Source organism: Lagenorhynchus albirostris, chromosome 10 (genome assembly GCF_949774975.1).
Source record: "Lagenorhynchus albirostris chromosome 10, mLagAlb1.1, whole genome shotgun sequence".
Taxonomy (NCBI): domain Eukaryota; kingdom Metazoa; phylum Chordata; class Mammalia; order Artiodactyla; family Delphinidae; genus Lagenorhynchus; species Lagenorhynchus albirostris.
In genome coordinates, this window is record NC_083104.1 from 14,658,256 (window position 1) to 14,682,433 (window position 24,178).

A 24,178-nucleotide genomic window follows, 5' to 3' on the forward strand; every position below is an offset into this window, starting at 1 on the left:
AGTTGCAGCAAGCGGGGCTACTTTGGGGCTACTCTTCGTTACGGTGCGAGGGCTTCTCATTGCGGTGGTTTCTCTTGTTGCGGAGCACAGTCTCTAGGCGCATGGGCTTCAGTAGTTGTGGCTCGTGGGCTCTAGAGTGCAGGCTCAGTAGTTGTGGCACATGGGCTTAGTTGCTCTGCAGCATGTGGGATCTTCCTGGACCAGGGCTTGAACCGGTGTCCCCTGCATTGGCAGGTGGATTCTCAACCACTGTGCCACCAGGGAAGCCCTGTCATTTTTTTTTTTTTATTGATGTATAGTTGCCTTACAATGTTGTGTTAGTTGCAGCTGTACAGCAAAGTGATTCAGTTTTAAAATACTCTTTTCCATTATGGTTTATCATAGGGTATTGAATATAGTTTTCTGTGCTATACTGTAGGACCTTGTGTATCCATTCTATATATAAAAATTTACATCTGCTAACCTGAATCTTCCACTCCATCCCTCCCCCACCCCCCACCTCCTTGACAACCACGTGTTCTCTATGTCTGTGATTCTGTTTCTGTTTCATAGATGGTTCATTTGTGTCATGTTTTAGATTTCACATATAAGTGATATCATATGGTCTTTCTCTGTCTTATTTCAGTCAATGTGGTAATCTCTAGTTGTATCCATGTTGCTGCAAATGGCATTATTTCATTCTTTTTTATGGCTGAGTAATATTCCATTGTATATATGTACCACATCTTCTTTATCCATTCATCTGTCGATGCACATTTAGGTTGTTTCCATGTCTTGGCATTGTGAATAGTGCTGCTATGAGCATAGGGGTGCATGTATCATTTTGAATTATAGTTTTGTCGGATATATGCCCAGGAGTAGGATTGCTGGATCATATGGTAATTCTGTTTTTAGTTTTCTGAGGAACCTTCATACTGTTTTTCACAGTGGGTGCACCAACTTACATTCCCACCAACAGTGTAGGAGGGTTCCCTTTTCTCCACACCCTCTCCAGCATTTGTTTCTGTAGACTTTTTAATGATGGCCATTCTGACCAGTGTGAGGTAGTACCTCATTGTAGTTTTGATTTGCATTTCTCTGATAATTAGCAGTGTTGAGGATCTTTTCATGTGCCTCTTGGCCATCTGTATTTGTTCTTTGGAGAAATATCTTTTGAGGTCTTCTGCCCATTTTTCGATTGGGTTGTTTGTTTTTTTGTTGTTGAGTTGTATGAGGTGTTTGTATATTTTGGAAATTAAGCCCTTGTCAGTCACATAGTTTGCAAATATTTTTTTCCCATCCTCTAGGTTGTCTTTTCATTTTGTTTATGGTGTCCTTTGCTGTGCAAAAGCTTGTGAGTTTGATTAGGTCAAGATGGGCCAGAACTTCTAAGGGTTCTTTGCCGTTTGGAAAACATACTCAGTTTTATCTATTGTTTTAGTAAAGTCCAATTAAGAAAGCTCAACACAATTAGGCTAATGAAAATATAGGAAAAAAGCTGGAAAAGCCTTGCAGAGTGTTGTGTGGGTTGTGAAAGGTTATTAAAACCTGTTTTGCACTAAAAATAAATGCCACTGTGCTGCTTGATATAGAATTACAGGATTTTAAAGGAACTTGGAGATCATGTAATCCCAACATCTCATTTTACAGATGAATAAACTGAGGAGAGTATCTCCATAACTTCATTTCAAAAGTTTTTGGGATTAGAACTGAATTATTTAAAATAATTAAAAAGAGTGCTGTGATGGTTAATTTTATGAGTCAACTTGACTGGGCCAGAAGGTGCCCAAATGTTCTGGGTGTGTCTGTGAGGGTGTTTCTGCATTTGAATCAGTAGACTGAGTGAAGCAGGTTACCCATTTCAATTTGGATGAGTCTCATCCAATTCATTAAAAGCCTGAATAAATAAAAGTCTCAGTAGGAAAGAATTCTTTCTCTTTCCTGAAAATCTTCCAACTGCGATATTGGTTTTCTCCTGCCTTTGCATTCAGACTCAGAATGAAAATTACACCATTGGATCTCCTGGTTTCCAGACTCAAACTGGAACTATACCATTGGCTCTCTTGGGTGTGGAATTCTTAGCCTCCAAAATTACATGCTAATTCCTTATAATATATCACTCTCTGTCTCTCTCTCTCTGTTTCTCTCTGTGTCTGTCTCTGTCTTTCTCTCTGTCTCTGTCTTTCTCTGTCTCTTTATATACACATACATGCATACACATACACACACACACATGCATACACATACACACACACACACACTCCATTGGTTCTATTTCCCAGGAGAACTTGACTAATTCAAGTACTGTGTTCAATAGAGATGTTGAAATAAACTCTTGAATTCTGGAACAGAAACAAATTAAATATGTTGTTGAATTAAATATGTAGTTCTGTAGACAATAAGGTAATAATTATGGCATACAGTGGGTGTATAAAACGTGATATCCCGAGATGGAGTACAAACTGATAACATATAGAGGCTTAAAAATAGTAGATTTACTTAAGGGAGGTCATGATTATGTTATTGCATTTGGAATCTAAATTGATTCCAGGTCATCTCTCACTGCTTGCATTTGCTGTTAGTTATAGAGAGCAGGCGTGCCCTTCTATAAGCCACCTTCTGGTGTATAGTCAGAAAAGGGACACTGACCTGGAAGGATTATAATGTGAATAGTAAGAGGAGAGAGAAAATGGAGTTGAATTTGAAGTTAACATTATCGGGGCAGCCCATAGCTTTATAGTGTTATATTTCCCCCGTGTCAAGTGTCCTAACTCTTATTCACTTTCATTTTCTGGCAATTTCCAGGTACAATCACTTTTTTTTTCCTTTTCCTGTAAGAAGTATGGAAATGAGTTATCATGTTCATAACAGTGTATAACAGCAGTATACTCAATCAATAAAGGGATTCACTGGCAATCCTTCCTAAATGTCAAAGGAGTGTATACATCACAAAGAATATTTTCCTGAAATGCATTGGTGGAACCACGATTGGTTCCATTCTTTAGTGCCATTTAGTGTTGAGTAGGTGGACTACTCATTTTTCTTGAAGCTGTTTTGGAATTTGATATAAATACAGGTTGAATATGTTTTCATAGTCTATTGAACACTTAAGTAACTTATTTCATTAGGTGTTTAATTCGTAGCAGTAGATGACAGCTGCTCTGTTGACAGCTTACAGTGTTGCTTGCAACGTGCTCAATACTTGTGTACATTATGTCCTTTAATCCTCATAAGAGTGACATGGGGATGTTAAAAGATGTGCCCAAGTCCTCACTAAGAGTAGAGATTCAAATCAATTGAGAGTCAAATCTCACACTTTTTAATATTAATGCCAAATTATATTCTGAAAAATTTAGCATGGATGGGTGAAAATATAAATAATATATTAGATATTGAATAATACAGACATTTAATACTCCAGTAATTATGAATTAAAACACACCTGCAAATAAATGTGTTGTTGAAAAGAACTGACTTAGCTTTTGGATTCTTACTCAAATGACAATGTATCTAATTCTCTTAATCGCAAAAACAAAAATCTCATAGTGTATTTCATGCTCAGTCTCCATTTTGGGAACCAGGACACAAATCTTGTCTCTTACCAATTTGAGGAAACCATTAAGACCATGTGCCAACACTGGTATATCTGATCAATACAAATATGTGTTGTTCAGGCAGCTGTTAATGTGAGTGTGCCAAACAGTATTTTCTGTTGTTTGTTTATTTTGCTCCATCAAAGTACAGTCAGATCTTAATGTGCAGGGATAATAAGGGTCATTGATTTGTACTGCGTGCTTGACACGCTCTTCAGCAAGGAGCAAGTTCTGAACTATGGAATGTCATTGTCCATCTGCTGTTGACTACGTTGAGTATTTTAAACAGCTCTAAAATATTTTAGAAGTGAAAATGACAGAATCCAGTTTTGAGGATTGTGTGATTTGAGAGTTGGGAGGAGAGTTCAAATATTTTCAGCATAATTTAATTAAGAGGTTGTGCCATGTTAAGAAGGCAATACTAGTGTGACCATTCCTCACTCCCAGCTTCGCAGGACATCAAACCTGATTGGCTGGGAGCTAGAGCAGGCTGACAGCAGGACAAACCCCTCAAGGCTGTTTGTGAAGGATAGATGATTACTTAGAAGGGCATGGGCTCCCTCATTAACCTTTCCTCTTCCCAGGCTGCTTTGTCCAGACTGTGCAATCCCAAGAAGTGAGACTGCTGACTTTATCAGGTACATCATAGAGAAGAGTCAACCCACAAAAATCTTTCTAAGCCTTGGATGGTATAGAATTATTTTTAATAGTTGCAGAGAAGATTGGCAAAAATATATATATATATTTTGACCAAAATGTCAAAAACACTTTGTAAAGTAATTCCATTCCCAGATTTATTTATAATACAAAAATAAACACCACACACATTGCTAACACTTTGTAATAATTACCTGAGAATTGTTCATGCAACCTCTTCCTTGGGAGAATTCAGAATTGATTTTAAAATTAAACTTTGCTGTAAGAAATTGCTTACTGTGTACAAGATTCATTAGATGTTTTTGCTGGTTCCTTTTTCCCTTCTTTTCTTTTTCTTTGCCAGAAATTTTATGCCCATGGAAATATAGGAATCTTTTTTTCTTTTTCTTTTCTTTTTCTTCTTTCTTTTTTTGCCATTTTTATTACCGAACTGATAGAAAAGTGAGTTGAGAAGAACATCAAGTACATGAATATATTACTGGGTACAAATATTTCTTGTCCCAATTTGATTCAGAGATAAAACACAGCATGCTTTACAATAGCTTACATTTTTAAAGAACCCCAAGGATAAACAAATGATTTTACTTTATTTCCAACTAGGGTGAAATTTTAATTTACTGAATAAAATTGCCTGGAGCATATAGTAAATGGACATCTTAGCTATGGAAACTACAGTTTCTTTCATATTGACCATCGTCATCAAGAGAGTTATTTATACTCTCCGTTTAAGTTACTTAAAAGCCACAGTAGTGACAACTCCATGCATTAATTTGGCACCTTCTGAATGTGTGTAATCATGTGTGGACTTTAAAATTCCAAAGTGTTTAAAATTGTTTTATTAATGTACCATAGATATTTACAAGATTTTCATAATATACATTTTTGCTTTCCAAACAAGTCAGTTTTAAGAATGTATCTTGTAACAGGGGCTGGAGAGCTTATTTACAGAATGATTTGCTTTCAAAAAAACTCAAAGATTTATTGTTTTCTTCATCATATAAGAGGCTGAATAGCAAAACAGTAAAAAATCATGATGACAATTGACAGGAAATGGATGCTAGGTTCTATGACTGAAACTCCTCTGGAACTCAAACCTGCAAAATATAGAAGTGAAACAAAATGTCTTGAGAAAAAGTAAAATTACTTGTTAGATTAATTCTTCATGAACTAAAATGCATACTGTTATTTCTCTTTTAATAACACATTTTAGTACACTTGTTTCACTTATATTGGATTTAATTTTAGGAAGTGTATTTAACCCTCTGTCCTAGGATATCTGTTTTAAATATAAAAATAAGAAAGAAAAATGCCTAAAATTGGCCATGTCTGACTACAGGGCAGAGTAGTATTGGCTAACGTGGCGGCTGATGACTTATACTCAGTCACAGCTTCAGGTAGATACGTGAGTGATTCTTCTAAAGAAGAAATAATAAATTATTATTACATGCTAAATATGACCGATTGGTGATACCTGCTTAGGACATCATATTGAGAGGATTTGAAAGTGCTGACTCAGCTCAGTATGAATGTTGTAATCGATTAGTGATGTCCGCCATGAAAATGGGAAGAGAGGTGTTATGTACATGTGCTTCATATTTGCTATCCTTGCTCTCAGAAGCCTCCAAGTAAGTAGCCATGGAAAAACTTTCTCGTTTTTGTGCCAGTAGAATGAAGCATATACCAATGACACACAGTTGTGAGGGTTTGTTTTTTTTTAGATTCAAAATGAGGAAATATAAAACTTTGTGATTTATAAGCATGTTGTAAATCTGAGGGATTAAAGAAAGTTGACTCATCACCTCTTGCTCACAATTGAAAAGTGAAACCGTAGACCTTTTATTTTTTCACCCAACATTTAAACAAGAATTGGAAAGATTCACAGAGCCCAGATTTCATGCTGGCATCTGTCTGGATTCAAAATCTACAACAGGAATGGTAATTCAACTTACTTGACATTTTTGGAATCCTAATTTCCTCACTGCTGCTTCCATCCCCACCATCACTAACTGTTCTTATTTCAATCAAGTAGTCCTCTTCAAATGGAACCAGAAGCTCAGCAGATGTGTTGTTTGTTTCCAAAATATGAGTTTTACTCTGTCTGTTTTGCCGGTACAGAATCTGAATAAAATGGTGAATCAAGTTAAAAGAACATGTTGCTTATCTAAGGTTCAGAAACTCTTGTGGAACACTATAACACTGCGAGCATTATACATGCTGTAATCCTTGGATGGAAATATCTGGTCTGTGCCTTTTCTTTAAATTTAGTTGTTAAGAGAAAGATTTCCTTTTTGGCCAGTGCTTCTGAAATGAGAATAGATTTATCTCTATTAATTAAATAGCTTGAGGCCATTATCTTGGGAGCTTGCCGTGAAAAGTTACTGGTTAGTTTGGACCCATTTCAGTTGTCTGAATACTATATGCATTTGCCAGGAGAGGATGTTCATCACCACTGATGGAAATGGTTTGCTCTGGGTTTTTGACTATACTCTTGTTGGAGTCCTTTTATGTTGTTAAAAGATGATATCCTACTGTAGCCTAAGTTCTAGAAATTCTATTTGAATATACTTTTTGACCTCATAATCATCTCACAGTTACTATCTACATACACCATCATTTTTTGATGGCAAGGGGAGTCACTTGAAAAAAGAATGTTGCATACTATAAAGTTTTATTTCTTAATGCTCCATGACACATTCTGACTGCACAATATAAAATTTTCCATGAAGAATTTAAAAGCAGCAATGCCAAGTATTTTCAGAACATTGGAAAAAAAAGATTCCTATATTTCCATGGGCATAAAATTTGTTTCTTATTTGGTTCTGACATTTCTCGTTCCTTAGTAAGTTAATTGATAAGGTTAAAAGAAAAACAGAATACTCACCTTGTAGCCCAATACTTCAGACTCATTTTCCATGGTTTTTACATGCTCCCAGTTTAGGCATAATTTAGAGTTTGTCAGCTTCCAGGCGATGTTAGCTGGTGGTTGGCTTGGAGCTTTAAAAAGATAATCAAAGATCCAAATGAATTTAAATTAGCTCATGGTTACTATATGACCCATTGACATGAAAAGGGAAAATAAATCGTGGATAATTAGCATAGAAGGAGCTAAAATGTTTTCAGTGTCTTTTGAAATATCATATTAATTCTAATCAGAGTAAGCAAATTCATTCAAATTCCGGTCATTTGGAAATATCTCTGTGACAAACTTATGAATTAATAATGGCGTGCTGGATGTCCAGTATTAATTTATTAATCACTGCTGTTGAATTTGTTTACTTTACTATATATGAATAGAGGGAGGGCTCCTTTATCTAGTGTTTAATTTGTCCATCAATCAATAAGCATCTCAGACAAACTCAGGCGGCAAACTTTTTACATATATCAACACAAAGGTATTAATTCCTAGTAGTCCTTTACTTAATAATCATGTACTAGTTAGGACTTTCACTGTAAGTAATACAACCAACTCAAGGTGTTTTAAAACAAAATATTAGGAATATACTGTAAAGGATATAGGGGACTCTCTTAGAATTCCTGGCAGAATGCAGCAGAGCCTTAGAAGGGACAAAAAATGTCCAAAAGCCAAGAAGTTCCTCTCTGTACCTCTCACAGTAGTTTTTGCTGCATGCTCATCTTGCCATAGACCATCTCTTTGTTCTTCTCAGTGAGTGTGGCAGAAATCATGACTGCTCACCTACACCTGAGGTTTGAAATTTCCTCTGTTCAGAGATAGTCCAAGCTAGAATTTCCAAGTAAAAGCTGATGATTGGCTTAATTTGGCCATATTCTATCTTAGCCCAATCAATTGTGGCTAGACAGTGAGAAAGATACATGGCACTTAATATAGATAGAGCTGGTAGGAACCCTGAAGAGGAAAAATTACAAACTGGATGATCATCCCAAAAGGTGTCTACTCTAAATCCAAACTGTGCTTTTAGTTCCCTGAAATTAATGTTTTCTGGGAGAAACGTAGTGGGAAGTAAGGGAAGACATATTTAGAATCAGCCTTCTAAATGAATGGATCTTGTCCAACTGAAAAATTTTACATGCCAGCAAACTAGAGTCCAGGTTGGAAATCTACGTCTTTAAAAGCATGCAGCTAATGAGTGGCTGATCCCAGTCAGAATCCTGGTCTCTTGATTTTTAATCTAGTTTTTCTCCATGATAGCATACTGCTTCTCAAAGATTTGAGTCCACATGATTATTTTTGAGATTTAAGAAACTGGAGACATTAAAAATAATTCAGCTGGATAGCAGAGGCAAAGATAAAACTACCCAGCAAGATGTTTTTGGCATCTTATTTGAATTTGTGAGGTTGAATGAGCATAATATTTAACTCATTATAACACTGATGGAAATAGAAATGATTTCTTTTGGAGTTTTGACTCAATTGCTATTTAATGTCTTATGTGCTACTGGAAGAATCACAGGGTGTCCAACATTGCATTATGATACATCTACTTGCCTTCTCCAATCCCCTGGGATATCATTCACCCAGTCACTTACACCTCATTTGGGATGTAGTGGAGAGATAAATGTTTCCCCATGCTCTCATGGGACTCAGTTCATATTTTATTATGAACTTATCACATTGAATTATAGCTCTTCATGCTCTGTGTTTATTTAAATTTACTGAGGACATATGCCTTGTTCAACTCTGTATTCCATCATCTAGCATGGTGCTTGGCATGTAGGAGGAGGCATATATTTCATATATGTTGAATAAATGACTGTGTAATAGATGACTAAAGAAAAACTACTTGGGGTCCTGTGTGATTTTCTTGGGTCATATTAATTATGTACTGGGCTGTGGGAAGACCCACTGGTGACACAGTGTGGCCAGTCCATTCATTATGCTGTCCTATAATCAAGGCCAATTGACATGGCCAAACCTATAACAATCCACGTGAATTTATAAGACGAACATGCCAATTGGATCAACCATGTCCTAGTACATTTCTTGGCAATGTAAACCCAATCATAATAAAAAGACTGAGAGTTTTGCGCTTGGTAAGAACTCAGTGAACGATTGTCAGTACGTTTATTTCTGAAGGACTGATGGCAATGATTATAGTTTTGTAACTGTTTTCCCTCAGCTTATCCCAAAGTGCCTTTTCTAATCTTTTTCTCAGCTATAAAAGAGATAATATAAAAATTCTCACAAGATACCAGTTTTAATATCTAATATACTCCTGTGACTCATTTCTTTTACTTTGTTCTTTAAAACAAAGTGCTAACATTAACAACATCATACAATCAATACAGCAAAAATATAAATTCAGTCCTTTGATGTCACTGGCAGTGATGAATTCTGAAGGTTTCATCTATTGCTGTGCCCTTTCTGTTTGTTTGCATGTTTAGATAAAAAGTACTACTTTTAACACTATGAATCCATTGATGAAGTGCCAGACTGAGAGAGAGAAGAACTGACTTTTACTAACTATATGGTAGTGATTGTGTCTCTGATACTGGAACATTTGCATTTATTTCCGCATCTACCAAAACAGAAGTAAGTCTTTCCATGGACATAAAATGAGAAACATTCTGTCAAGAATGAACTCACGGTATGAATGGCCAATTGTGTGGATTATTTGGAATGCTTTACCTCTCATGCTATCTGGGAGGTGTTGGGCTTTGAAGTCAGAGAGACCTGAATCTGTATTCAGTCTCTTCCAAGAGGCCTGGTTTTCCAATCTTTGGAATGAGACTAAAATATTTTAGTTATAAGAGTTTTAGCTTCCATGAAATAAAATAGGAAATATTCCTATCTTGGTTAGTGGTGCAAACTAAATAGCTCAGTAACTGTTAATTCTCTTCGTGGGAGTAGCAGTTCTTCACTGTGGCATTATGACATAATCAGTTTTTCCGTTGTGTTCAATGCAGTTTGCTACTAATAACAGAATTCTGGAGTTTGCAAAAGATTCACTTCTTAAATATAATTAGGGTATACTCAAGATTTTCCCTTAATAATTTTGCTCTTACTTGGGTTCTTTATGTGCTTTTTGAAAGGCAGATAAAGTGGTGAAGTCTCAGCTAATTATCTGGGAAGTTCTCATAGTCTATAGCTTTTCTTATTTTTGTCCATGAGTGTGACTCCAATGCCAATGCCTTGTGTCCAGTATTTTTTTTTTAAGTTTCTAAAATGTGCTTCAAAAGGCCATCATCTTATTATGAACACCTTTAACAGCCCTGGTTTCATGAATTTGATGTATTTGCTTAAACTGGATTGCAAATATCTATGATGAAATTGAAATTTGTATTACCTAGGAAAAACAAAACACTGTCATGTGGGTAATGTAAAACAACATGCCATGGATGTTTGTACCTACTTGGTACAAGTACCAAGTACCTACTCAACAAACAAGCACTTTTCTGAAAGAATTTTGCAGGCAATTTCCAAAGACTAAATAATTTTCTATTAATCAAATGAGAGAGCAACATTAAACTAGCCCTCTGCAGCTCTAATGGCTTCCCTGTGATCAGTTTTTCTGTAGATGGCATTTATATTCCACTGTAGTTCACACTGTGAATTCAATTCAAAAACAACTTCTTATGTTACACTTCTAAGTAACAGCATGGGGTTGACATTTGGGAAAGAGAGAAAGAACATAAGTGCAAGATGAAATAAAAGCTTAATGCTTCCTTTATGTCTAAATATGGATTGATTGCATTATTTACAGCAAGAAAAATCCAGTACAGAGTGCTAGTCAGTCGACATCAGGGGCCAAATTGAACCAAAATTTGCAAACACTTTCTGTTACTGGCTCTGAATACTTCTGTCTACATAAGCACTGTTTTTTCCTCTTGTAGTTGATGTAAATATTTTTCTCCCTTTGGTTGTAAATCTAAATTCCATTTAAGCGAAGTCTGTGTGGACCACAATATACTTGTACTTGCAGTGCTCCTCAGTTTTCTTTTGGAAAGATATAATTTTTAGTAAGCTACAATACTTAATGTTAAACCACTGATATTTACTTTAAAAAAACCTGTAAGGCTATCAACATCACCAGCAACAATAATAACAAAGACTTCAGAAGCTTTGCATATGCTGTTCCTTCTGTTTGGAGGTCTCTTTGTCCACTAGCTCCTTTTTATCTTTTATGTCATATCAAAATATATAGCCTTCCCCATATAGGTGCTCCTTATGTATATCTCAGCCTCTTATTTTCTTCATATTAGTTTTCATAATTTTTGATTATTTCATTTCATTTTTTTCTTGTTTTAAGTTGCCTCCCCACTAAAATAGCAATAGCCCGAAGGCAGGTATTGTTCCTGTTTTAATCTCCATTAGGCACCTAACCCTGTGCATGGCTCATGGCAGGCACTGTTTTCTTGAGTGATTAACTAATTCATCATGTTTCAAAAAAAAAAAAGGCTCTGTCTTCTATTTAGCGTACCCAATCAGAATAGGCAGAGATTTTGGTAAATGTGAGCTCTGCTTTCTCAGAATTTACAATGGATGATCAAATATCAAATGGAAAATCTAGACAGTGACAGTATGAACGTGTGATGGATGCAGAATTTTTTGCTGTCACCACTATTCAGAGGTAATGTTGGTGTCATCTCAAGGACATGGAAAATCAAAGTTAGATCCAGGGATAGCACTTAGAATCAGAGCTATCTTCAATGTTTCATTAAAGCCATTTCTCATCTTTGCTTTGCCTGTCCTTCCATCACCCTTGAAGAAAATTTCTGCAACAAATTTATGAAAAGAAAGAAAGTAGAAAGTAGATGGGCTTTCCTACTTTAAGAAATGCAAAGAAAGTGAAATCACCTCTAAAGAAGAAATATAATAATATATGCTACTACACATTAAGCTCTCACTATATGGCTGCCTCTGGGTCACCTTGGTATATATTATATCCTTTAGTTCTCAGAGCAAACTCTAGAGGAAAGTACAGTCATCTCTGTTTTTCAGTTGAGAAAATGGGTTGAGTTATTAAGTAATTAGACTTACCACACAGTTCATGGCTGGGCTGGGATTCATACCCAACTTTATTTCACTCTGAAATTCTTTTCTAGCTATTTCCAATAATATTTCACAATGGTCCAAAGTTATAGAATCACCCAGTAAAATGCAAATATAGTAAAGGGGAAATTTATAGATCAGTAGCAAAGATATTTGTCTGTTTATAGGCACGGTGGGACCACTACAAACTGGGAGAATGCGTGAAATTAGATAAGTGAATGTTAAACTTTAGAAGATCAGTAAGTCTGGTGCTGCGAGGGCTAGATGAGGAATGGGATGAAAAGAAATTTGGGGACAGACTGTGAAAGATCTTGTACACCTTTCTCTACTCTTTGTTCTCTGGAATAGAGGAGACAGTGAAATTTTGGAATTAGAAGAGAGTACGATTCCATTTTAGGGATAAAAATCTCAAGCCAGTTTGAGGTCTGGACTGAAGATTTGAGAGTCTGGAGGGAGAGAGACTATTTAGATGGTTAGAGATGAAGATTGCAAACTAGTACAATGTCCATGGGATCCAGAGATTCAGAAAGTCCATGTTCATAGTATGCCAGTCCAAAAGATGCCACAGCAGAACCTTTTTAAGCATCTGTTTTCTTGTATCTAGGAATTAAAATAACATACTCCTTGATGTGTTGTAATAATTGAGATAAGTATGTAGAATATTAACGCTGGGCTTGGGACATGAGTGCTCAGTATTTTGTAACTGTCATAGGCAGAATAAGGGCCTCCCAAACATGTCCAGATTCTAATCCCCAAAACCTGTGGATATGTTACTTGTTGCACATGTGATTATGTTAAGGATCTTGACGTGGATAAATAATCCTGGATTCTCCGGGTGGGTTCAATGTAATTACAAGGATGCTGATGAAGGAAAAAAGGAGGCAAGAGAGCCAGAGTCAGAGGATATGTGAAGATAGAAGAGGAAGTCAGAGTCAGAGGAAGACTTGAGGATACCATGAGGCTGGCATTGAAGATAGAGGCAGGGGCCACAAGCTAAGGAGAGAAGGCTCTCTAAAGGACAGAAAATGCACGGAAACAAATGCTCTTCTAGAGTTTCCAAAAGGAACACAGTCCTTACCCATATCTTGTTTTCCAGCCAGTGAAACTCATTTCTGACTTTTGACCTCTAGAAGTGTATGAAAACAAATTTATATTGTTTTCAACCACTAAGTTGTGCTAATTTGAATAGCAACAATAGGAGACTAAAGTAGTTTCTATTCTATTTTCATAATGTTAGTGATAAAAAATGTTGAAAGAATAAAATTAGAGGTTTTACTGGTATCCAAATACGAGATGGAGTCTTGTAGAACCTTATTCTCAAGTCCTTGTTGGATATTTTTTATAAAAATGCTGATGCACACAGGCTGGTGAAAGCCAAATTTAAGAAATATTGAAACAAGGTTTTTATGAAAGAGATTAGGAAATACAAGGGTTTTTGTGTGTTTGATTGAATCAGAAAAGAAGGCAGATGCTAAAGAAACACTAAACTTCACTTTATGCTTTGACTCTCATCTCGCTCTTCTCTCAGCAGATATATTCTAGCACTGTATCTTGATAAAATTACACCCTGTTAATTAAAGTGTTTTCAAAGAATATGTCTCCTACTCTTTGATAAGGCTGATCTCACGTGAACACTCAGACAAACCACTAACAATGTTCTTGGCATTTAATCCAAATTTCAGTCAAGCCCATTTGTAGGACCAAGTGGGTCAACTGAGCAAACCCGTGTCTAAAACAAGTTTTCTGCCTAAACACATAGAGTAGGTTAGCACAAACTATCACATGGACAATTTAGGTTAATTTAATTTAGGTTGCATTTACAATCAAACAAATTCAAGTTAAAGGAAAAAAATTATTTTTAAGGTTATATGTATATATGTATGTATGTATGTTTTTACAGGTGGCCCTCTGTATCTGCGTATCTCTGGGTTCCACATTGGCAGATTCGACCAAGTTAGGATTGAAAATATTTGAAAGAAATTCCAGAAAGTTCCAAAAAGCAAAACTTGAATTTGCTAACAACTATTTACATAGTATTTACATTGTATTTGCAACTAGTTACATAACATTTATTGTTTTAGGTATAATAAGTAATCTAGAGATGATTTAAATTATACGGAAGATGTATGTAGGTTATATGCAAACCCTGTGCCATTTTACATAAGGGACTTGGGCATCTGTGGATGCTCCTGGAACCAATCCCCCTAGGCTACTGAAGGACAATTGTATATGTGTGTGTGTATATATAGATGTATAGACATGGTCTCCTATGTATATCATGTATATATCTATATCTCTATATCTTTTTGATAATTAAGTTTGTTGTTCAGGTCTCAGCCCACCTTAAACTGGTTAATGGAATCGCATGTAATATGAGTCGGCTTGAGTGTTACGTCAACAACTACACTAAAATGTCTGTCAGTTTGTCACAGATCTGTCAGATCTGTGAGGTTTTTTTGATACTATCTTTACGCATTTCTAATCACCCTTGATTTTGCCTGAGATAGAAACTAAATTACACACAAGAGTTTCTGTGAGTTTGGCATTTCTCAATCAGCTAGAAGGAAATGTCTGGGCAAATTTAAAACCACTGATTGATTGGAGATTTCAGTCAGATTTTCAGATTAACTGAAAGAGGCTAGACTCCAGAAGGACCATGGAAGCAAATCGTTCATACAGGTATATGGCAATGACTTCATCAACTTGGTCAAAATGGAGTAAAACAGGAAGAGGAATAGAACCACATCTCTAGCTAGTCAGTTCTAGAAGATCACTCATAACGTCTTTATCAAACTAGGGGATTGAAGGAGAGCTGGTTTAAGAGTTGTTGATCCACACGTACTCTTCCCTTAAAATGGACTGGTACTAGAGAGTTTTTGTTCATCTGTTTGTTTCCTGCTTAGCAGTTCCACAGTACTTTGTATTTTCCAATGTGCTCCTATAATCAGAACCTCGTTTGTGCCTCATTGATAATTTGAGAAAATAGTGAGGGCAGAGAAAATTTCCATTTGACAGTTAAGAAAATTAAGCAGAAAAATGGAATGTCTTGTCCTGTATCAGGTCATGAGTCACTGACGTACCCAGAATTAGAACACAAATCTCTGGCTACTGGCTGGTGATATGAACACAAGTGGATAATGCGGTCTGTAATCAAAGACCTATTAACTGAGATGATTCCCAAGTTCTTTTTGGACATGAAAAATATGTATATGGAAAAAAAAAACTTTGTATCACTTGATTTTCAAACTTTTTTAAACCACCTATTCTTTCCCAATACACAGGGAAAAACGAATGCAGTATTTAAAGGCAAGCTCTATTTTCTCCTTTCGGTTAGTAGCAGTGAATTCATGTCTTAGTCATTCTCAGAATTCAGCAACTATATTTGTTACTCTTTTTCATTGGGATTTAGAGACCAAAGAATGTGTTTTAAAAAGCCTGTTAACACAATTTATGTTCATCTACAATATACAAGAAATATGTAAATATTATGCAATTATAAAAAATTACAAATTGCAGCTCTTACTAAGTCACATCTGATCAGTTTGCTATTTACTACTTTGCTTCATATTATGGAATATTTATGCAATACCAGACTCACTCACAGGACAAATGCAGCAACAATCAACTCTTCATCCTTTATTTAGTAGGTCCTATCTGTGTGAAAGATATTTAGCTTATTGTTAAGGGAGATAAAAAGAAGCACAAGAGTTAATTCTTGGATTTCAGGGGCTACCAATAATTTGCAGTGATAAAATATCATAGAAGGAAAGATCTAGGTATCTGACAGTGCAAGGATCACATCAAGACTCAAATGGTAAACCAAACCAACAAAAACAAACAAAAAAATCATTGACTAAGCATTTACTAAAGTATGTACTGGACACTTTCTATTAATTATCTCTTTTAATCTTGAACAAAACCCAGTGAGAAAATAGGTACTATTTTTCCTTCATTTTACAGATGAGGATCTTGAGACTGAAAGATTAAGTAACCACTTAACAGTCCAAGGATGGGAGGTCAGTTTTATGAACTCAAGTTGGAAGAGGGCATTGGAGCCATTATATTCTCTGTCTTTCATTTATACTGAAAATATTTTCTCTTTTGCAATTCCAAAAAGATCAGAACAGTTCATTTTGATTTTTTACCAGAAAGTTTCAACAGTTACCCAGATTTAAGGGACAAGCCCACTTGACTAAATAAAGTGATCAGTAATATGATGAGGTGGTAAGAATGAAATGGAAATTGAGCAAAGAAATGTTTCTAACTGTAGGTGAATCTTGGTCCCTGCAATGTGATATATACTTACGAGACTTCTTGGTGGTCCCATTGGCTGGGGGGCTTGAGGGCCCTGTCCCAGCAGTGTTGTAAGCTCTCACGGAAGCAAAGTAGACGGTGTTAGCTTTCAGCCCTGTGATGTTTTTGGTTGTGACATTTCCACTGACCCTAATTTTACCAATCACGGATTCTTTGGAGTCATCTGTCCAGTATAAGACCTGATCATTAAAAACAACAAAAAATTTTATTGTTCCCTAACAACTGTCAACCACAGTGGCATATGGGAAGAAGTCAGGCGCATAAATGAGAGAATATTTTCCAATTAAAATGGTTATACAATAATAACAAAATAATCAAAGTCCAAAATTTATGGGGAAAAATTAAAAAAAAGAATACAAATTCACAATGCAAATTAGAGAACCTAGGTTTTTTTAGATTACCACAATAAAATATTTCATGAAATATCTAAAGGTTGACAGCTTTAACAGAGGGTATACAATAAGTCAGAAAAAAACAAGATTCATACTATCAATCAAAGACTTACATTATGTTTTACTATTGACATTTCCTGGAGAGTTTTTTAAATCATAGATGAATTAATAATTCAACTTATCCTGAGGCCTTCCTGTGCATTAACACTGTTTTAGGCATATTGGAAAAGACAAGAGAGAGTAAAGCATAGTGCCTGCCTTTGAACCTCTTATAATCTAGTTAAGATATTAGAGTACATATGTAAAAAGAAAGTGATCCCAAAAAAGTGATATGGAAATAAATGCTAAAAGAATTTGAAGAAACGTAGTATCAGGGAGTGATCAGAGAAGGGTTCAAAGAGCAGGGGAGACTAGAGATGAACTTTGAGAAATAAATAGAGTTCAGATAAGAGGTAAGGCATTCTAGGATTGGAGTGGCAGAGGCATCTATCTGTTACCGTATGAGTAGAACTTTCTGTTTGGACAAGAGGGTTCAGATAAAAAGAAAAAAATAAAAAGAACAGTACAAGGCAAAATCATAATTTTATTCTAACTCCAAAATAAAGTAAACCTTGTAACTCATTTTGTGAATCATTAGATTTACAAGTCAAAGGAATAATAAGTGATTAATAAGTCTCATCCCTTAACTTTGTGAGAATGAAGGCCCATAAATTCAAAGTGATTGGCCTCATTCTAGATAGACTATAAATGACAGATTAGGAGAATTTAGGCTTTTTCTTATCGCTTAACTGCCTTTTCCGAGATGACTAACTTTTTGCAAGTTATGCTCCAGTTCTTAGAGCTTGAGACTCTTCTATGGTTTAAGATCACTGAAGATTAAATGTTTACTTCTCCCCAAAAAACAAACATGACTGGGCTTCCCTGGTGGCGCAGTGGTTGAGAGTCCGCCTGCCGATGCAGGGGACAGGGGTTTGTGCCCCGGTCCGGGAGGATCCCACATGCCACGGAGCGGCTGGGCCCATGAGCCATGGCCGCTGAGCCTGCGCATCCGGAGCCTGTGCTCCGCAACGGGAGAGGCCACAACAGTGAGAGGCCCGCGTACCACAAAAAACAAAAAAACATGACTGCAGTTTGGATAATTAAATAAGATAATCACCTGATTACTCTTTAAATGCTACCATTTGTTACGTTGCTTGCTTAAGATCACCCGGAAAGGTCCCCTCCATTAGTTCCTCTCTATAGCTTTAGACATATACTATCATATACTAAGAACTAAGTTAGTAGTACAGGACTGTTGAACAGAGCTATTGCTAGCTGGCATATTCATAGTAGAAAGTGAAATTAATGTGGATTACCTCATAGCCCAGAACTCTTCCAGTGTTTCTATTCCAGGCAATAGCATTCCATGAAACCTCCATTTCCGAAGCAGAAAAACTTTGAACAGAAGTTCCCCTTGGGGCCAATTGAGGTTCTACCATCCAGAGAAAGACACAACCATCTTCAGCAGAGTTGTTCATGAAAACAAATGCAAAATATACATACAGTCTCAAGGAGGAGCATTCCAGTGCTGACCACAACTTACCATCTTCCCCAGAGTAGACAATGGACGTGGTACTCAGAGCTCCTTCTCCTTTCTTATTATATACACCCACTTTGACTTCAAAGGGAGAGAGGGGGGTGATGCTTTCATTTCTGTAAACAAACCTTGACGATTCTACAAATGGTACTCTTTCCTTGGTCCATGTTGTTGAGCCAACTGGCCGCAGCATGATGATGTATCCAAATTCCTCTCCATTCTGTAGTTCTTCTGGAATTGACTTGGGCAGAAGTGATCAATCACTGAGTATTTAGAAAAATGTATTGTACCGCTATTGTTATGTTTATTGATTGTTTGGCATATCTTTTGTAGAGATAGCATGGATATTTACCCTGTTTAATGAAGTATTGAAAAAAAAATACTTTTATTTGGAATGCCAATTAGAAAAATGATCCCAACTTAAGATACTCAGATAAATAAATGAAAAATTTAAATGAAAATGTAAAACAGGTTTTACATGTTTATATATCCTTCCTGATTATTCCTAAATTGTAATAATAAAATGGTTTATAAGATTGTAAGATTTTATAAGCTAAAACATAATTTTGATATAAAATTTTAAACTCAGCACAAAATTAACTTGTTAACTATTTCAAGGCTAGCCATGTTTTCCTTTCACATTTTCAACAAATTTTTATAAAATACAGGTGATATAATCAATGTGTAATAATATTTGCTTTAAAACATATAGACTATTACTCAAACACAAACATATAAGGGACCGTCTAATATATATATATTTTTGAAACGTACATCTTCATTAGTCGTAGTATCAGTGTGCACTTTTCTTAATATTAAAAAACAAACAACAAAAAGTTTGCTAAGTCCCAGAGACAAAATTCTTTGAGTCATTTAAAACTTAAATTTATTAAAATTACAAAACAAAAATAGATACAAGTTCCCCATTATAAATAATTATAACATTATAATCACATAAAGAAGTGAAAATGAATTAGTCCTTGAATTTAGACAAATATTCCAGCTGTTTATAAGAAAGTTATATTAAAAATGATAGAAGTTATTTAGTTTTTGTAAAGGAAGATGCTTTTTATTTCTGAACATTTTCATGTAGACTAATAAAGGCATACCTGGTAGGGCATAATGCTTGAGTCTCTCATGCACACAGCTTTATTCCTGAGGTTTTCCTTACCAAAGGTATCCATTTATTGTATCACATTATCCTGTGACTTAGACCACACATCTGGTTATCCAGCAGTGGGCACCAGAACAAAAGGCACCCTCTTGGTCAGAATCTTCGAGGTGTTCTGGTACAGAATCTCTGAATTCTTTTTTTTTTTTTTTACACATATATACATTTCATTCTTTTTAAAATAATCTTTTCCATTGTGGTTTATGCCAGGAGATTGGATACAGTTCCCCATACACTAGGACCTTGTTGTTTATCCATTTTAAATGTAATAGTTTGCATCTGCCAACCCCAAATTCCCAATCCATCCTCCTCCCTACCCCCTTCCCCCAGACAACCACAAGCCTGATCTCTGTGTGTCTGTTTCTGTTTTGTAGATAGGTTCATTTGTGCCATATTTTAGATTCCACATATAAGTGATATCATGTGGTATTTGTCTTTTTCTTTCTGACTTACTTCACTTAGTATGATAATCTCATCCATGTTGCTGCAAATGGCATTATTTTATTCTTTTTTATGTTTGGGTAGTATTCCATTGTATATTTGTATCACAGCTTCTTTATCCATCAGAATCTCTGAATTCTGTAGTGACTAGCAAACCCAATTAATTCCTCTCCCTTATGGAATTTGAATATGAAACATAGGTGTGTTGGGGTAATAATAGATAAACTTAGAGCAAGCAATAAGTAGAAAACATACAGTAGCAGGGACACTGAGGCAGTGGAAGCTAGGAGAAAATCTAAGCTGTAAATTATACAGAGAAGGGATAGAATTTAGCCGTTAGTCAAGTAGAAAACTATAAACTATAAGTAAACTATAAGTAAAGTAAATAGGAAGAACTGAAGGAGGAGCAGGAGGGACTATTAGAACTGAGGCTGGGTTACCAGAACACATGACAGCAGGGTAGGGCTACGGTTCTCAGAACAGTGATGAATGATGTTCCGGTTCGTCTTTTGCCCTGTCTGCTTGGTTACTGAGACTTTTTCCCATCCTCATTACTTCCCATGTAGCTTTAAAATACATCCCCATTAACCAAGATGACCTGAGCTGCTCTCTGCTTCTTGCCATGTGGAACAACCTAAGGAATACGGACTGTGAAAAGCAGAAGAAAAATACATGTCCTGAAATCTTAGGAAAGAAAATGCTTCCTTGTGTTGACACTTCCCTTTCACAGGTAGATCAGAATTAAAATGGTTAACTTTGAGTGGTATGGAAGAGATTTATGAGAATTTAAGCTGCTTCCCAGAGAATATGATTTCTTTTGGGTGCTTCTCTGATCTTAGATTTAATCAAGATGTTTATTAGTTCATCAGAGAAAGTGGAGGACTTTTGTTTTTGGTAGTGAAGTGCAATGAATGTTTCACATGGTGTTCCCTCAAGAAAGATCTGAGCCCAACATGCTCAGTTTAGAGGAGAAAAAAAGGCTTATTTAGGACCTTCCTTTCATTCTTTCATATGGGCTGAGAACCAAATGATGGAGAAATATATATAGCTATTTAACGTGGCCAGAAAGAGAGTTTTCTCCTTTAAGCAGAGAAAGTATTCAGCAGAATACAGAAATTCAAAAATTCCTCTGGTAATGAAATCTCTTAAAGCTGATAAAGATTAACAGTATAATTCTCCGTCACCGTGTCTGTAAGAACTACATTTTTTGTATAGACCAAGAGTCAGCAAACTACGGCCTTTGAACCAAATCTGGCCTGTAGTCTGGTTTTGAAAATAAAGGTTTTTGGAAACACAGTCACACATGTTAATTTGTATAATGATATGTGGCTTTTGAATGACAATGGCAGGGATGAGAAGTTGTGAAAGAGGCCATGTAGCTTGCAAGGCTGAATAGTTTTACTGGCTGACCCTCTAGGTAAAAAGTGTATCAATGAGCAGTTTGGGTGTTTATTTCTTACTCTACAGTTTTTTATCCTATATGCCTAATTTTATAGTCATATTTTTATGAGACATTTATAATAAGCACCTCAAACTTGCAGGTATTTTGGGTATAAACTAAAATAACATATGAGTAAAGATACCTTTAAAAAAGGTTAGCAGTTATTACATCCCTAAAGGTAGATATCATGTCTAGGTTAGTGGAAAGATAACAAACCAAAACAAATAACCATACACAAAATACACATTACTTTGGCACAGGAGAAAACACGGGTCGATTATACCACAGTGTACTTATAAACCATAATGGTGGAGTTAGACTGAGTTTAGAACAGTGGTTGGACCTGGATTAGTGTTGAAAGCTCAATGGGTACTTCTTCATCCACAGTGCGGTGACTTTGGCCTGCAATGGTCTCTTTATGCCCTAGTTCTTTTTCACAGCATAGTTCAGATATGCTCTGATGGTACCTTTCCTGACCTCATTTCAGGCTGAGTTAAGACTGTCCTGTCAGTTTCTGAACATAAAGACTTTTTTTTTTAAGAAATTCATTTTTGTACCCCCACTGCACTACTCATTAGTGTTCACTGAATTGAAAGTGTTACTATGTGCCTTCTGGTAGCTCAAATTAATGTATGCATTTCCTTCTAAGTACACATAACTGATTCCTTAAAGAAGTTTGGGCACCAGAAGAATTTGGCTCAGTAACTGCATGTACATTATGGCAAATGTGAATGATAAATGGGAACTTGCATCCATTTATGTAATAGTTTCTGTTAGTATCCTCATATCTGATATCCCAAGAAGAAATACACAGCGGGAATGATTTTAACTTAATTTTTAAAAAAATATAGGTCATAAAAAGTTTTCTGTAGAGGGTCAGTTGCTTAAATATTTTGAGCATTTGGGGATCTAGGGTCTCTTGCAACATCATGAAAGCAGTGATACATAACACATAAGAGAATGGGTATGGTCGTGGGTGAATTTGTTTAGGAAAACGGGGAGCAGGCCAGATTTGCCCTGTAGGTGATGGTCTCTGGAACCTGGCTTTAAAAAGAACATTATAAATCGTGGAAAGATTTTTTTTTTTTTGGTAATTCACGTCATCTCTATTTAAGAATAGTATACATAGGATTTCCCATTCTCCTCACGTATAGACTGAGTAAAAGCTGTGATTTACCAACCTTTAGTAATTTCTGACCATGGAGGAGAAAAAACAAGGGGTGAAGTTAGGCAGGTGATGAAATGCTTATATGGCCTTCGAAGAATATTGAAACCTAAATAACCTACTCACCATCCCACAAAACCAATCCTGTTTTAGACTACTTGAGAGTCAGTGTTTCTGTGGCAAACGTGTTTGGTAAACAAGAATAACTTGATTAACTTACTACTCAAGGCACATACAGGAAAACTCTTGGCCTCTCTAAACCATGACTTTGCATACGGACCATTGGAATTCTAATTTAGGACAAAGTAAAAAAGCATGGAGAGTCCTGTAGTCAGATGCTTATCTGCCCACCTATATTGCATTTCTAAGCCTATTTTCTTTTCTGAATGTGGCATTGCCACCAGCTAGCATTGTCATGAGGAGTAAATGACACAAAATGTCCAGCACAGCACTGAAAATCCTGTAAGTGCTCCACAAGTGAGCCACATCTCTCTCTGTGCACATCCATTCATCCAACAGCTACTTCAGGAGGTCGCACCACATACCAGGCACTGTGCTAGGCCCATAATGCATATGTGAAACTAGACGTCCAGAAGAAAGGACAACTTTTATAGTAGCTGCACCTGGTTCCTGGCTCTGTTGTTTACAACCTTTAGAAAACATCTCTGTGTCTCAGTGTTCTCTCATATGAAGAGGGTTTAATAATACTACTTTTTCTCTATCTGTAATAGAATTTTGTTTGTTTCTTTTTAAAAATTTTTTATTGGAGTATAGTTGCTTTACAATGTTGTGTTAGTTTCTACTGTACAGCAAAGTGAATCAGCTGTATGTATACATACATCCCCTCTTTTTGGGATTTCCTTCCCATTTAGGTTACCACAGAGCATTCAGTAGAGTTTCCTGTGCTCTACGGTAGGTTCTCATTAGTTATCTATTTCATACACAGCATCAGTAGTGTATATATGTCAATCCCAATCTCCCAATTCATCCCGCCCCCCCTTCCCTCTTGGTATCCATACGTTTGTTGTCTACATCTGTGTCTCTATTTCTGCTTTGTAAATAAGATCGTCTATAGCAATTTTTTCAGATTCCACATATATGCGTTAACATACGATATTCATTTTTCTCTTTATGACTTACTTCACTCTGTATGATAGTCTCCAGGTCCATCCGTGTCTCTACAAATGACCCAATTTCGTTCCTTTTTATGGCTGAGTAATATTCCATTGTATGTATGTACCACATCTTCTTTATCCATTCCTCAGTTGATGGACATTTAGGTTGCTTCCATGTCCTGGCTATTGTAAATAGTGCTGCAGTGAACATTGGGGTGCATGTGTCTTTTGACTTACGGTTTTCTTTGGGTATATGCCCAGTAGTGGGATTGCTGGGTCACATGGTAGTTCTATTTTTAGTTTTATTAAGGAACCTCCATACTGTTCTCCATAGTGGCTGTATCAATTTACATTCCCACCAACAG

At 36.1% G+C, this 24,178-nt stretch overlaps 1 protein-coding gene across 4 annotated transcripts in view; it reads right to left on the reverse strand.

Moving 5' to 3' along the window:
* Positions 1–5,222: 5,222 nt before the first annotated feature.
* Positions 5,223–24,178, reverse strand: part of CNTN6 (contactin 6) — a 142,876-nt gene continuing 123,920 nt past the window's right edge. For all 4 annotated transcript variants that reach the window (XM_060163884.1, XM_060163885.1, XM_060163883.1 and 1 more), the window contains 6 exons: positions 18,487–18,721; positions 18,260–18,375; positions 16,505–16,691; positions 7,111–7,223; positions 6,179–6,347; positions 5,223–5,323 (listed from right to left, as the gene is read on the reverse strand). In XM_060163884.1, the coding sequence (XP_060019867.1) occupies positions 5,223–5,323; positions 6,179–6,347; positions 7,111–7,223; positions 16,505–16,691; positions 18,260–18,375; positions 18,487–18,721 (921 nt within the window). The remainder of the gene's footprint in view (positions 5,324–6,178; positions 6,348–7,110; positions 7,224–16,504; positions 16,692–18,259; positions 18,376–18,486; positions 18,722–24,178) is intronic.